The sequence below is a fragment of the Carlito syrichta genome, unplaced genomic scaffold, assembly GCF_000164805.1.
Source record: "Carlito syrichta isolate Samal-C Ts95f unplaced genomic scaffold, Tarsius_syrichta-2.0.1 Scaffold87125, whole genome shotgun sequence".
In the NCBI taxonomy this organism is placed as follows: Eukaryota; Metazoa; Chordata; class Mammalia; order Primates; family Tarsiidae; genus Carlito; species Carlito syrichta.
This window is the reverse complement of record NW_007031221.1, coordinates 7,614-22,429: the sequence shown is the minus strand read 5'-3', so window position 1 is coordinate 22,429 and position 14,816 is coordinate 7,614. Positions and strand designations below refer to the sequence as shown.

The 14,816-nt window shown below is 53.7% G+C and overlaps 1 protein-coding gene across 1 annotated transcript in view; it reads left to right on the top strand.

Moving 5' to 3' along the window:
- Window positions 1-14,733, top strand: part of BCR (BCR, RhoGEF and GTPase activating protein) — a 128,271-nt gene extending 113,538 nt beyond the window's left edge. The window contains exons 16-22 of the mRNA XM_021712037.1: window positions 5,086-5,145; window positions 6,926-7,035; window positions 8,361-8,500; window positions 10,106-10,240; window positions 11,021-11,126; window positions 11,619-11,781; window positions 14,242-14,733. Of these exons, the coding sequence (XP_021567712.1) occupies window positions 5,086-5,145; window positions 6,926-7,035; window positions 8,361-8,500; window positions 10,106-10,240; window positions 11,021-11,126; window positions 11,619-11,781; window positions 14,242-14,331 (804 nt within the window). The 3' untranslated portion in view covers window positions 14,332-14,733. The remainder of the gene's footprint in view (window positions 1-5,085; window positions 5,146-6,925; window positions 7,036-8,360; window positions 8,501-10,105; window positions 10,241-11,020; window positions 11,127-11,618; window positions 11,782-14,241) is intronic.
- The last annotated feature ends 83 nt before the right edge of the window (window positions 14,734-14,816 follow it).

The following is a 14,816-nucleotide window of genomic DNA, read 5'->3' as shown; positions in this document are numbered from 1 at the left end:
TAGCATTTTGAGGAAGCTGAGGCAAGTGGATTGCCTGAGCCCGCAATTTTGAGACCCTCCTGGGCAACTTTGGCGAGACCTCGTCTCTACAATAAATCAAATTAGCCAGGTGTGGTAGCACACACCTGGAGTTCCGGCTACTTGGAAGGCTGAGGCGGAAGGATCACTGGAGCCCAGCAGGTCAAGGCTGTGGTGGCAGGGAGCGTGCCACTGCACTCCAGTCTGGGCGACAGAGTGAGATTCCAACTCAAAAAAAAAAAAAATGGAATCATTCCAGAGATTTTGTGACTGGTTTCTTCCAATTAGCATAATATTTTTGAGGGTCATCCACATTGCAGCATGATCAGTACTTTGTTCCTTTTATGGCTGAATAATATTCCACTGCATGCATGTACCATGTTTTTGGTCCTCCATTCACCAGTCGATGGACACTTGGGTTGTTTCCAGTTTAGGGCTGTTGTGAGTGATGCAGCCATGAACATGTTTTTGGTACAAGTCTTTGAACTTGTGTTTTCATTCTTCTGGAGTAGACACCTAGTGGGGTTGCTGGGTCGTGTAGCAAGTTGACTATCTGAGGAACTGTCCTACTTTTCCAGAGTGACTATACCATTTTACATCTCCAGTGACTGAGTATGAGAGTTCCTGTTACTCCATATCCTCACCCACAATGGTCATAGTCTATCCTAAGAGGAGGAATCTTCCTCAGTCTTTTAAAGTGATGCTGGAGACTTGTTGGGATCAGAGAAGAGTAGCAAAGAAAAGTGGATGACCCATTATACCTGGTTCAGCTATTCAGGAAGCTGAGGTGGGAGGATCACTTGAGCCCAGGAGTTTGAAACCAGCCTGAGCAACATAGTGAGATTCCATCTTCATTTTATAAATAAGTAAATAAGATAGGATACAGCTCAAGAGAGCAGACTGTGGTCATAGATCACAGCAGGAGGCCAGCTCTCTTCTGGCAAGCACAGAGGTTCTCCAATGGTCTCTGCAAAGACCCACCCCATAGAGCAGATTGCGGTGCTGACATATGGCCCAAACAAGAACAGCTGGGGACTCCCTGCTAGACCACCCAGGGTGGTGGTGACGGGCATGGAATATGGAGGAAGTTGTCTATGAGGAGGCGAGTGATGGGGGAATGAGCATTTCCTTCTTTAGACATTGAGTCATGCACCTCCCCCGCCCCTGCTGGCAGGGAGCGGGAGGATGTCCTGTGGCGTCCATTGGTGACTCATCTGGCCCTACATACAACAGAGCAAGCAGGACAGCACTAGGTCCTCAGCAAAGCCACCATGCAAGGCGGTCAGTGGCTCTTCAGGGCAGCACTGAACACCAGCCCCAGGTGGGCTTGGGCCTTCCCCAGCCTTCATCCCACCACCTGCCCATTATGGCCATGCAGGGTAGTTTTCTAGTCAGACCTCCAGGCCATTGTCTATCAGGCCCACCGACCACAGTTGTTCTTCCAAGGCCCCCACCTTGCCCAACCCTTGGGGAGATGACAGCAACCCAGACTATTTTCCTGAGACCTGGAGGATGAGCAGACAGGCCCCATCTGTCCGGTCCTGACCAAGCAGCAGATACATTCCTCACTAAGACCTCACAGCCCAGGGGACCCTGACAGCATCCGGAGTGCTTCAGTTTTTCCCTTGATTGCCGTTTCCCCCTTGGTCATCTGTTTTTCCAAAGCCCGGTCTCTTGCTTGTTTACTTCTCTGGTGCTTTAAATAGCTGCACGAGAAGCGTGCCAGCCTTGAATGATGTTTGGAGTTAGCCTGGGCTGAGGCCTCATCATTGTGCTATTCTTTATGCTGCTTCCATCCTGCTGAGCACACTCTGTTCTTTGGAGTGGAGCCAGCACGGGCTGGCCCTTCCCACTGGAGCCACCTACAGGGACCAACCACAAGAACTGGGTTCCCAGGGGCCGACATCCCAGACTTCAGTCACTAGGAGTTGCAGACAGGAGGCCACCGATAGGGGCCCAGTGTAGAGCCAGACTGGCAGCACCGGAGCCAGGCGGGGGTTGGTGCTAGATGCCAGTGCCCTGGAGTGACTGATGACTGGAGCCCCACATAGGCTGCTCCATCACTTGCCAGCTTGCTCTGGGAGAGCGGGGACCATGCATGGGGCCTCGTGTGGGGTATTCTTGGCCCTAGTTCTATTAGAGGCAGTGCATATGATTATTGGGGTCACCTGCTGGGGTGGTGAAGGCCCTGGAACAGTCTCCTGAGAGCCTCCAGCATGAGCCAGACAGACCAGTCACACATGTTACTCAGCATCTCCAAACTTGGGCCACAGGAAACCAGCCACTTGAGAAGGAAGCTCAGCTTTTCTGGGCTTTAGAGGAGATGGAGACATATTGGAATTCCCGTAACCAATAGACTCAGGGCGTGGGGGTGTTTTTCCCACACAGACAAAAAAATGGAACCCAGGGGTGATGGGAAGCTTTGACCTTGGCCAGCCAGGCTGTGGGGCGGGGCTTCCCTGGAAGCTTGGTCAAAAGGCCCTGGAGGCTGGGAGCTCCCACGGAGCTCTGTTCAGCCCCATCCGCCTCCTGGAGCAGCAGGGCCAGCATGCGAGAGTCACCAGCCACCCCAACTGCCATGCAGGGCCTCCTTCGGTACTTCCATCCCAGCCGGGCTGGCCGAAGCCGAGTGGCCTCTGCTGAAAAGCACCTGTATGCCCGTGGCACCACCCTGTGGACCCACATCCGAAACCTGGTGTGCAAGGGCAAGGTGGGCCAGCGTATGGGCTGTGGTTCCTAGGTGGGCTGGGCTGGGAGGGGCAGGGTCCTTGCCGTCTAGCTGTCTCAGACGGCTCCTCTTTCTGTCCCTCTGCTGACTGGGGCTGCTTTGGCTGCTTTTGCCAGTTCTGGGTTTTCAAGGGTAGAGGCACGCAGGGATTACTCTTTTGTGGAGGCGAGAGAAGGATGTCTCCTGCCTAATGAGCTGGGTTTCTGGGTTTGTTTGTTGTTTTTTAGTTGGAGTGTCACTCTGTGGTCCAGGCTGGAGAACAGTGGCATGATCATGACTCACCCCAGCTGTGACCTCCTGGCTTCGGGAGCTCCTTCCACCTCAGCCTCCCTCGTAGCTGGGACTATAGGAATGCACCACCACACCTGGCTAAGTTGTTTTTGTTTTGTTTTGCTTTTAGAGATGAGGTCTCGCTATGTTGCCTAGGCTGGTCTTGAACTCCCAGGCTCAAGCAATCCTCTCACCTTGGCCTCCCAAAGCATTGAGAGGACAGACATGAGCTGCTGCGCCCAGCTGGGTTTCCACTTTTTAAAGCTCCCAATAATGGTGTTAAACTCTCCTTTTCCTTAGAAGGAGGAAGGGCACTCTGTCCCTTTCCTTGAGCAGCCAGGCCATGGGTGTCGGGGGTGATGCATGTCTCACATCTCCTCCATCCAGGCCTAGTTTGGTCAGAGCCGAAAGCTCTACTGGCCCCAGAGCCAGGAAGAAGCCTCGTGTCATCCCCCTCCTGCCTCTGCCCTGGGGAGGTGGGGGGAAGTGCCACTTGGGAGATTGCTCTTTGTGAGTGGTTTGTGACTGACTGATCCCTGCTCACAGGTGCTGCTTTTGGGCATGGGGTCCCTGAGGTCTAGAGTGTGGCCTCTAAAATCCTCAAGGGCCAGATACGAAATGAGAACCTGTGATCACACAGCCCCTGGAGAGAGACAGCTGCCACCCTTTGTTTTTCTGTGTCTTTCTGGCTGTACACTTCAGATCCTTGGGACACGTTAACCAGTAGGACCTAGAAGGGGAGGTGAAGAAAGTTCACCCCCAGCAATGCCTGGAAGAGAGGCCTGGGTGCGCTCACTTGTGAGGTAGCAGCAGCTAGCTTGTGAGGTAGCAGCTCCTTGACCTGCTCCAGAACTCCTCCTTCCTAGCCAGCAGCTTCACCTGCTGAAGGACCAAAAGCTGTGGTCTCTTGCTGTGGATGAACGTGACGCATGTCCTGAGCTCCTCTCTAGGTCTGGCACTGTGCTCAGCACTGTCGTGTGTGTGTGTGTTTGTGTGTGCATACACAGGTGTACACATGTTCAGAAATCATGAAGTGTGGCCCTTCTCTTAAGTGGCTTGCCCAGTAGCAGAAACGAAGGGATGCAACATGAGGCCATTTGTGATGCCTGCCACGTTGTAAGGTGTCAGGCGGCAGCTCCCTGACTGACTTCATGCCAGAATCAGCTGGGGAGGTTTCTAGTTGTGTGAATTCCAGGTTCCCCCCAAGACTGCAAGTCAAGTGTTTTTAACAAGATCCCCCAAGGTGCTGCTGCTTCACCCACCCAGCCAGCAGCCTCGGTGGATCTGGGAACCGTTGATATACAGTGTGTGCTTGCCACAAAGGAGAAGATAGAGGCTTCAGGGGGCAGGGGTATGTGGCATGGCCATGAGGTTAGGGTGTTTTATAGTAGCACAGACTGTGTTTAGATGACATTAAATGGCTAGTTCCTGTAGACCAATTGCTTGGACAACACTCTATGGGGTAAAAGTTAGAGGAGGCACAGAGGGGTTTCCTCCTGGACCCCTTCACAAGCTGCACGATTTAGGACTTGACTCTGGGTCCTTCTGGGCCTGACTAAGCCATAGGACTGGCCTGGCCTACAGACTCCTCCACCACAAGCCAATCCAGGGTGCAGGGAGAGAAAACAGTGTCTGTGAGTCTCTAGACAGCCACTCTTGATTGCCATGCCCCCAGGAAGTTGCCACTGAACCTGGGCCCTTCAAACCGACCTCTCACCCTCCACCAAACCTCGTGCAGCACCTGGAGAAGGACTGCCGGGCTGGACTCCAGCCTGGAAGAAACAGGGAAAGGAGGGGATACAAGACCCCCAGCTGTCACCGTCCCACACCCCTATGATCAGGCCCCAGGCAAGTTGAGGTCTGGGAGCACTGGAACCCTGAAGCTCCAGGAGGTTCTGGCAGATTCTCTCCTCACCCTGCACCTCTCGTGGCCTCTGGATGGATGTGCTGGCCACAGTCGGGACCTGCCTCCAGCTTAGGCCTGGAAAGGTGGTGGGTGTTGGTGCTGCCCAGCAGGACCTCTGCACAGACCCTAGGGCCTCTGTCAATCATGACTCCTTGCTTTTCAGCTGGACCCCCAGGCCCTGCAGGACAGAGACTGGCAGCGCACCGTCATCGCCATGAATGGGGTACGTGCCCACAGGCCGCTCTTGATGCCTGCTTCCCCTGAAGGCGAGGGTAGCCCCAGTTCCTTTCAAAACAGTCAGAAGGCAGCTAAGCCTGAGCTGGTGTCTGAGAGGGAGTGTGGCTGAGGAAGGAGAGGCCTCGCAGAGCAGAATTGCTATACGAAGGAGGAATTTTTTTCCATTTGGTGGCTGGAGTGCAGTCTCCGGTGACCCTGAATATCCTTCCTGCAACAGAGATCTCATGGCACCACCAGGCTTCGACCCAAGGACTTAGGGGCTACCCATAGCAACTTCCTGTAGCTTCCCTGATTCGTCTTCAGCTATCCCAGAAAAGTTTAGACCTTAAAAAAAAAAAAAAAGCTAGGCATGATGGCTTGCACCTATAATCCTAGCACTTTGGGGGGTGGAGGCAAGAGGATTGCCTAAGCCCAGGGGTTTGAGACCAGCCTGGACAACTTGGCGAGATTTCATCCCTACAATACATTTTAAAAATTAGCCGGGTGTGGTGGTGCATGCCTGTGGTTCCAGCTACTTGGAAGACTGAGGCAGAAGGATCACCTGAGCCCAGCAGGTTGAGGCTGCAATGGCTGTAAGCAGGCCACTACACTCTAGCCTGGGTGACAAGGTGAGATTCTGACTCCAAAAAAAAAAAAAAGGCCACACACCAAAAAAGGCCTGAGCATATATGATGTTAACATTTGATAATTCTTGACTTTTTTGTTATAGTATTCTCTGTACTTTTTCTTTCTCTCTCTCTCTCTCTCTCTCTCTTTCTTTCTTTTTGAATTGAAGTCTTACTCTGGTGCCCAGACTAGACTGCAGTGGCACGCTCCCAGCCACTGCAGCCTCTACCTGCTGGGCTCCAGCGATCCTTCCGCCTCAGCCCTCCAAGTAGCTGGAACCACAGGCGCGTGCTACCATGCCTGGCTAATTTTTTTTTTTTAATTATACAGATGAGGTCTCGCCAAGTTTCCCAAGTGGGTCTCGAACCCGCGGGCTCAGGCAATCCACTCACCTCAGCCTCCCAAAGCGCAGGATTACAGGCTGAGCCACCGAGCCTGGCTTATACTTTTTCTCTCCCTAGTTTTTTAATTACTATTAAGGAAGACAGCCAGGTGTGATAGCTCATGCCTGCAATCCTAGCACATTGGGAGGCTGAGGCAGGAGGATTGCTTGAGCCCAGGAGTTCAAATGCCTGGGCAATATAGCTGGATCGTGTCTTTGTTATTTAAAAAAAAAAACAAATGAAGGCCGGGCTCAGTGGTTCAGCCTGTAATCCTAGCACTTTGGGAGGCCAAGGCAAGTAGATTGCCTGAGTCCATGGGTTCAAAACCAGCCCAGGCAACTTGAAGAAACCCTCATCTCTACAATAAATTAAAAAATTAGCTGGATGTGGTAGCACACACCTGTAGTGCCAGATACTTGAAAGGCTGAGGTGGACGATCACCGGAGCCCAGCAGATTGACGCTGGGGTGAATGTGAGTGTGCCACTGCACTCCAGCCTGGGTGACGGAGTGAGACTCCAACTCAAAAAAAAAGAGGAAAGAAAGAAAGGAAAGAAAGATAAGCAGTTGGGATTGTAGGAGGAGTTTCTGCAGAAGCTAGTCCTTAAACCACTCTTGGCTCTGGCTGAATTAGACCAGGGGCTTCCCGGAGGAGCTAACTCACACTGGGTCCTTGACCTGGGGGTGGAAATATTTGCTAAGACCTCTGGGAGCCCCTGGGACCTTGGGCCATGAGGACCAGGAGGGTGAGAGGGCCATACCCCTTCTTCCCACTGCAGATTGAAGTGAAGCTCTCGATCAAGTTCACCAGCAGGGAGTTCAGCTTAAAGAGAATGCCTTCCCGAAAGCAGACAGGGGTCTTCGGAGTCAAGATTGCTGTGGTTACCAAGTGAGTGGAGAAGGCACCTGTCCCTCCGAGGAGTTTCTGCAGGAAAGGGCAGGCATGCTTCTGTCCTTTCTTTGTGTGATTACTACACTGGGAGGTCTCCCTGGCCCCAGGAGGACACTTGGTGTGCTCAGCTGCCTCCTGTGTTTACTGCAGGACCTGCTCAGGAATGTCCCCACCTCCTTCCTTGGAAGCAGTAGGCTGGCTCCTGGTCCACTCCAGGAACTGCCTGATTGCAGGATTTTCTTCCTGTACTTGGAACTTGCCATGGTCCTGGGTTCCTGTTGAATGATTGTCACCCCTGCCCCTTTGTCCTGGGTCAGTAGTCAGGAGAAGCCTGCTTGTTGGTTTGAGGGTAGATCTCACAGACACAGGCCCCTTCCTCCCAGAATTCACTCACTTCCCCAGGATGGAATCCGCCGGGCCCCTGACCTTACTGTTCTTCTGAGCTGGTGCCTGCGTCAGCTATTCCCTGGGCACCTACTCATGTCTGAACACCACCCTCTGCCCCCAGCTGCACCTCAGCCCCCTCTGCAGCTTGGGGAAGGCTCTGGGCATGAGTGGAGAGGGCTCCATCAGCAGCTATCCCAAACAAGCACTGCTGAGGAGGGTGGCTTGGGAAAGAGCTTTGACGTGCTCCTAAATCCATTGCAAAACAAACCTAAGTTAAGGCCTCAAAACTGTCTTCCATCTTTGAAGAATTCTTACATGGGTCCTACATGAAACTGTTGGTTGCCAGGACCCAGGGGGAAAAGCATTTAGAATCACAGGATTCTGAGCTCTGATACTTAGGCAACACGGTGGAGTCATTCAGACGACAGATGACTTGCTGAGGGCCCAGGGTAGGGATCCTGGGGTCAGGGGATTTGCCTCTTCCATAGCAAGTGAGTGGTAGGGCCGATACCAGGTCAAAGACCATACTGCTCTCCAGGATACTGTGTGGCCACGTCAAAGACCATACTGCTCTCCAGGATACCATGTGGCCACCTGTTACCCCAAAACCTGATCTTTCAGATGCCCTCCCAACAACCAACTTCACTTAGAAAAGCATCCTGGCCTTCTCTCAAAGGTCATGTGTAACTTATACAGTGTCTGACTGTTTCCGCCTCGTAGAAAGGCCCTGATGAGATACATGCGGTGATAACCAAGCTCACAGAAGGGAGGGAAGACATACAAAAGGCTTGTGTGCAGCTCCCACCTGGGCACCTTCATCCCCTGTCTTCATCCCACCTCCAGGTGTAGGTGTGCAGATAGAGAGGTAGCAGGTCTCCCATAATGCACCCCAAACAGCCTGCCAGGGTACTGAGAACAGTCCCCTCCTTCCATAGGAGAGAGAGGTCCAAGGTACCCTACATCGTGCGCCAGTGCGTGGAGGAGATTGAGCGCCGCGGCATGGAGGAGGTGGGCATCTACCGCGTGTCCGGAGTAGCCACGGATATCCAGGCACTGAAGGCAGCCTTCGACGTCAGTGAGTGTTGGACTGGGTAGTGTGGGATGGAGGTGTGGGCGGTTGTGTCCATGCCAAGACTCTGAGTACCCTCTGTGGTCTAGGCCTGTCATGTCATTCTCTGCACCTTTTCTTCACTTACTCTTTTATTATTTTTAAAAATGAGAGGCCAGGCACAGTGGCTCACGCCTATAATTCCAGCACTTTGAAAGGCGGAAGCGAGAGGATTGCCTGAGCCAAGGGGTTCGAGACCAGCCTGCGCAACCTGGTGAGACCTCGTCTCTACAATAAATCAAAAAATTAGCCAGGCATGGTGGTGCCCATAGTTGCAGCTATTTGGAAGGCTGGAAGACTGAGGTGGAAGGATCGCCTGAGTCCAGCAAGTCAAGACTGCACAGGCCGTGATTGTGCCACTGTACTCCAGCCTGGGTGACAGAGTGAGACTCTGACTCAAAAAAGAAAATAATATTTTATTTTATTTTATTTTGAGAAAGCAGGATTTATTAAGAGGACAGAAATGCCCCCACAGTGGGAAGGGACCAGAAGGGATTGCCCAATAATTTTTTTTTTAATGAAAAGACAAGCCAGGTGCAGTGGCACACACCCGCAATATCAGCACTTTGGAAGGCCGAGGCAAGAGGATCACTTGAGTCTAGAAGTTGCCCAGCCTAGGCAGCATAGTGTGACCTCAACTCTACCAAAAAAAAAAAAGGGTCAAAAATTAGCCTGGGAAAAAAAAAAATTAGCCTGGCATGATGGTATGCACCAGTAGTCCCAGCTATTCAGGAGACTGGGGCAGGAGGATCATCTGATCAGGCCCAAATGAAGCTGGGTCACGTAGGTGGTCTTTGCACTGCCACATCCTCAAGTGGGCCTGCGGTTAGACTGTACTGGTCCCTGGGCCTTAGTACCTCTCGTCCAGCCCCAGAGCAGGCAGGCCAATCCCTCTTAAAAGCCCTTGGCCCAACCCAGCAAATGGCACATGTGGCTAGGATGGTTTAAGGACCAACTTCTTTTTTTTTTTTTTTTTTTGAGCTGGAGTCTCACTCTGTCGCCCAGACTGGAGTGCAGTGGCCACTCCCGACCACTGCAGCCTCAACCTGTTGGGCTCCGGCCATCCTTCCACTTCATCCTTCCACTTCAGCTGGAACTACAGGCACACGCTACCATGCCCGGCTGATTTTTTGATTTATTGTAGAGATGAGGTCTCGCCAAGTTGCCCAGGCGGGTCTCGAACCCGCGGGCTCAGGCAATCCACTCACCTCAGTCTCCCAAGGCGTGGGATTACAGGCTGAGCCACCGAGCCCGGCAGGACCAACTTCTGCAGAAGCTCCTCTGACAACTCTCTTGTCTTCTCATCTTTAGCATGTCAAGGCTGCAGTGGGTCATGATTATGCCACTGCATTCCAGCTTAGGTGACAGAGTGAGGCCTCAACTCAAAAAAATCAAAATAAATGTCCTGACCAGTAGCCTGTACGTGCCCAGCACCCTTGGGTAGATCCTGCTGTGACTTCAGCTCCCCTTGGTTACCTCCTGCTGAGTAGGCGCATCTGGCCAGGCAGGGAAAGGTATGGGGAGGGTGCTGCCTGGCCAAGGTGAGATCTTCAGGGAGGCCCTTCTTTCCAGACAACAAGGACGTGTCGGTGATGATGAGTGAGATGGACGTGAACGCCATTGCCGGCACGCTGAAGCTCTACTTCCGTGAGCTGCCTGAGCCCCTCTTCACCGACGAGTTCTACCCCAACTTCGCCGAGGGTATCGGTGAGCACTGGAGGCCCTGGCCTCAAGCAAGTCATCTCCCCACCTCCCCTCTTGTCTGCTGCTGCCCTTGAAGGTGTCAAAGGCTATGGCGGGGCACTCTGCTGCCATCCGTGCCCATCCTCAGGGCTGCCACAGTCCCCATCCCTTGAGTAGAGCAAGAGGTCTAAGTTGTTAGTGCTGCTGTGGACATGCCCCAGTGTAGGGTCCTGAGGCCACAGTCCCCTTTCCAGCTCAGTCAGGCACAGGTTCACACCCAGTCTGACCCTAAGTTAAGGGTGACAGAGGGTGATTTCCAAAGGGGGGTGCTGGCAGGTGTGGGAGCTGCAGCCTCTGTCTTGCCCTAGGGCCCATACAGCAAGAGACCCCCCAGCCTGCAAGTGCCCCTAGGGTGCACAGAGCGATGAGGGCATCTGCAGGGACTTGGATCTCAGGCCCTCCCACCCTTCTTGCCCCTTCCTCTACCTGCCTGATTCCATGCTGGGCTTCTCCCAAGAGATCGTGGCAGGAATCACCTGAGGGCAGCTCTGCCCATGAGCCACCCTCACGGCCTCTCCCATTGCTGGTTGACCCTTTTGAGATAAAGTAGAGGCATTCGGGTGGCTCATACCCTGCACAAGTGACCTCCGGGGTCCTCACTGGCGCCAGTGCTGTGAAAGCAAGGATGACGACTGGCCTGGACTGTCTGGCACCTACAACATGGGCCCGGGTACTCTGACTGGCCACCTTGGGAAAGGTCTCCAGCCCGTTGTGACTCTGAGGAGTAACCCCCCACTTCTGCAGCTCTTTCAGACCCTGTTGCAAAGGAGAGCTGCATGCTCAACTTGCTGCTGTCTCTCCCAGAAGCCAACCTGCTGACCTTCCTCTTCCTTCTGGACCACCTGAAAAGGTAGCCTGGCTCATCTGCAGGTTCTGGGACTTTAGGACCCAGGCAGCAGGCTGCCTTGCTGGCTCCTGTCAGACCCACAGCACCGAGGGATTTTTCTCTCACCCCTATCTGTAGCCACTTACTACCTCTGGGGACTAACGCCATTGCCATCCCTGCTGTCCTCCCCGTTAGCCACCCTCCTCCCTCCATACCATGGCCTTAAGCAAAGAGCAAGGCTGTGACCTTGGCCAGCAGTGCCGCCTGGGTCATGGTCCGGAGCTGGCCCAGCTGCCTGCTGGCCTCCAGTGCTCTTTGCCCCAAGCCCCTCAGACCTAGAGGAACATGGGGTGAATCCTGCTGTCACCACAGCCAGGGTCAAAGTCCCTCCCTCCCTCCCCGGGTGGCCATGCTATAAGCCAGCTGCCATGTTCCCGAGGACTCCAGGGTGGCCCTGCCCCTCTGCCTCTCTCCCAGAGGCGATGCTGAAAGCACCCTCTGCTTTGGCTGCTACAGGGTGGCAGAGAAGGAAGCGGTGAACAAGATGTCCCTGCACAACCTTGCCACAGTCTTTGGCCCCACGCTGCTCCGGCCTTCAGAGAAGGAGAGCAAGCTCCCGGCCAACCCCAGCCAGCCCATCACTATGACCGACAGCTGGTCCCTGGAGGTCATGTCCCAGGTACAGGAAAACAGGTTCTAGCCTTGCCACCCTGGCCTGGCAAAGATGGCCTCTGCTTGCCACCCTGAGAACTGCCAGTCTTTCCACCTGCATTCTACAGGGTAGTGACCGAGGTTCAGAGAGGGATTTGCCCAAGCCCATGCTGCTGGGAGGGGAAGAGGGAACCCTGTGGTGATCCAGCTGTAGCACCCAGCCTAGGGCTTAAAACCAAGTGGTCAGACACAAAGGCTCATATCTGTAATCCAGCATTTTGGGAGGATGAGGTGGGAGAATCACTTGAAGCCACGAGTTCCAGACCAACCTGCAGAACATAGCAAAACCCAATCTCTACAAAAAATAAAAAAATTAACTGGATGTGGTGGTCTGCACCTCTAGTTGTAGCTACTTGGGAGGCTGAGGTGGGAGGATCACTTGAGCCCTGGAGTTTGAGGTTACAGTGAGCTATGATGGCACTACTGCACTCCAGCCTAGGCAGCAGAGCCAGACCCTGTCTCTATAAAAAAGCAGAAACAGGCTGGGTGCAGTAGTTCATGCCTGTAATACCAACACTTTGGGAGGCAGAGGTAAGAGGATTGCCTGAGCCAATGGGTTTGAGACCAGTCCGGGCAGCTTGACAAGACCTCATCTCTACAATAATCAAAAAATTAGCTGGACATGATGACACACACCTGTACTTGGAAGGCTGAAGTGGAAGGATAGCTTGAGCCCAGCAGGTTGAGGCTGCAGTGACTGTGAGCGTGCCACTGCACTCCAGCCTGGGTGACAGTGAAACTCCGACTCAAAAAAAATTTTTTTTAAAAAGCTAGGCTTGGTGGCTCAGCCTGTAATCCCACGCCTTTGGGAGGCTGAGGTGAGTGGATTGCCTGAGCCCGCGGGTTCGAGACCCGCCTGGGCAACTTGGCGAGACCTCATCTCTACAATAAATCAAGAAAAATTAGCGGGGCGTGGTGGCATGTGCCTGTGGTTCCAGCTACTTGGAAGGCTGAGGCAGAAAGATCGCCTGAGCCCTGCAGGTAGAGGCTGCAGTGGCCATGAGTGTGGCACTGCACTCCAGCCTGGGTGACAGTGAAACTCCGACTCAAAAAAAATTTTTTTTAAAAAGCTAGGCTTGGTGGCTCAGCCTGTAATCCCACGCCTTTGGGAGGCTGAGGTGAGTGGATTGCCTGAGCCCGCGGGTTCGAGACCCGCCTGGGCAACTTGGCGAGACCTCATCTCTACAATAAATCAAGAAAAATTAGCGGGGCGTGGTGGCATGTGCCTGTGGTTCCAGCTACTTGGAAGGCTGAGGCAGAAAGATCGCCTGAGCCCTGCAGGTAGAGGCTGCAGTGGCCATGAGTGTGGCACTGCACTCCAGCCTGGGTGACAGTGAAACTCCGACTCAAAAAAAATTTTTTTTAAAAAGCTAGGCTTGGTGGCTCAGCCTGTAATCCCACGCCTTTGGGAGGCTGAGGTGAGTGGATTGCCTGAGCCCGCGGGTTCGAGACCCGCCTGGGCAACTTGGCGAGACCTCATCTCTACAATAAATCAAGAAAAATTAGCGGGGCGTGGTGGCATGTGCCTGTGGTTCCAGCTACTTGGAAGGCTGAGGCAGAAAGATCGCCTGAGCCCTGCAGGTAGAGGCTGCAGTGGCCATGAGTGTGGCACTGCACTCCAGCCTGGGTGACAGTGAAACTCCGACTCAAAAAAAATTTTTTTTAAAAAGCTAGGCTTGGTGGCTCAGCCTGTAATCCCACGCCTTTGGGAGGCTGAGGTGAGTGGATTGCCTGAGCCCGCGGGTTCGAGACCCGCCTGGGCAACTTGGCGAGACCTCATCTCTACAATAAATCAAGAAAAATTAGCGGGGCGTGGTGGCATGTGCCTGTGGTTCCAGCTACTTGGAAGGCTGAGGCAGAAAGATCGCCTGAGCCCTGCAGGTAGAGGCTGCAGTGGCCATGAGTGTGGCACTGCACTCCAGCCTGGGTGACAGTGAAACTCCGACTCAAAAAAAATTTTTTTTAAAAAGCTAGGCTTGGTGGCTCAGCCTGTAATCCCACGCCTTTGGGAGGCTGAGGTGAGTGGATTGCCTGAGCCCGCGGGTTCGAGACCCGCCTGGGCAACTTGGCGAGACCTCATCTCTACAATAAATCAAAAATTAGCCAGGCATGGTAGTGCGTGCCTGTAGTTCCAGCTACTTGGAAGGCTGAGGTGGAAGGATCGCTGGAGCCCAGCAGGTCGAGGCTGCAGTGGCCAGGAGCAGCCACTACACTCCAGTCTGGGCGACAAAGTGAGACTCCAACTCAAAAAATTAAATAAAAAAACCCAGGACCCCACGCCCAATCTCTTGCTGTAAGGGGCTCATGTCACCAAGAGGGAATGGACGCTGAGCTGGAATGGACTTGGGGGCTGGGGCCAGGAAGACTTCTCCACCTGCAGCTGTGAGCTGCTCTGAGCCGCCTCCTCTTCCCTACTCTTCCCGGGCAGGTCCAGGTGCTTCTGTACTTCCTGCAGTTGGAGGCCATCCCTGCCCCGGACAGCAAGAGACAGAGCATCTTGTTCTCCACTGAAGTCTAACAGCCCAACTTCATCAGCAGAAGGCTGACAGAATGGCCTGGAAACCTCTGGCAAAACAGGCCATCTGCAGAGCGGGAACTGAACCTTCTTAAGGTGTAACTGGGCCACCCCCAAGGGTTGGGCCATCTGCCAAGAGACAGCTCTCCACAGCAGAAGGCCAGGTAGCCTGTGCAGATCCCGACGGTCTGTGAGCCCCAGGCTGACCTCAGACTGTGTTTTTTTTTCGCTGCCACCAGAGGGCACCCCAAGCCAGTGCATCTCCACTGCAGGCCTGGCTCTGGGAAATGGTGTTAAAGGAGTGGTTTTTATGGACTTATCAGAGTTTAAAAGATTTCTACTGAGCCGGCTGGGTGGCTCAGCCTGTAATCCCACCACTTTGGGAGGCCGAGGTGAGTGGATTGCCTGAGCCCACGGGTTCAATACTTACCTAGGCAACTTGGCGAGACCTCATCTCTACAATAAATCAAAAATTAGCCAGGCGTGGT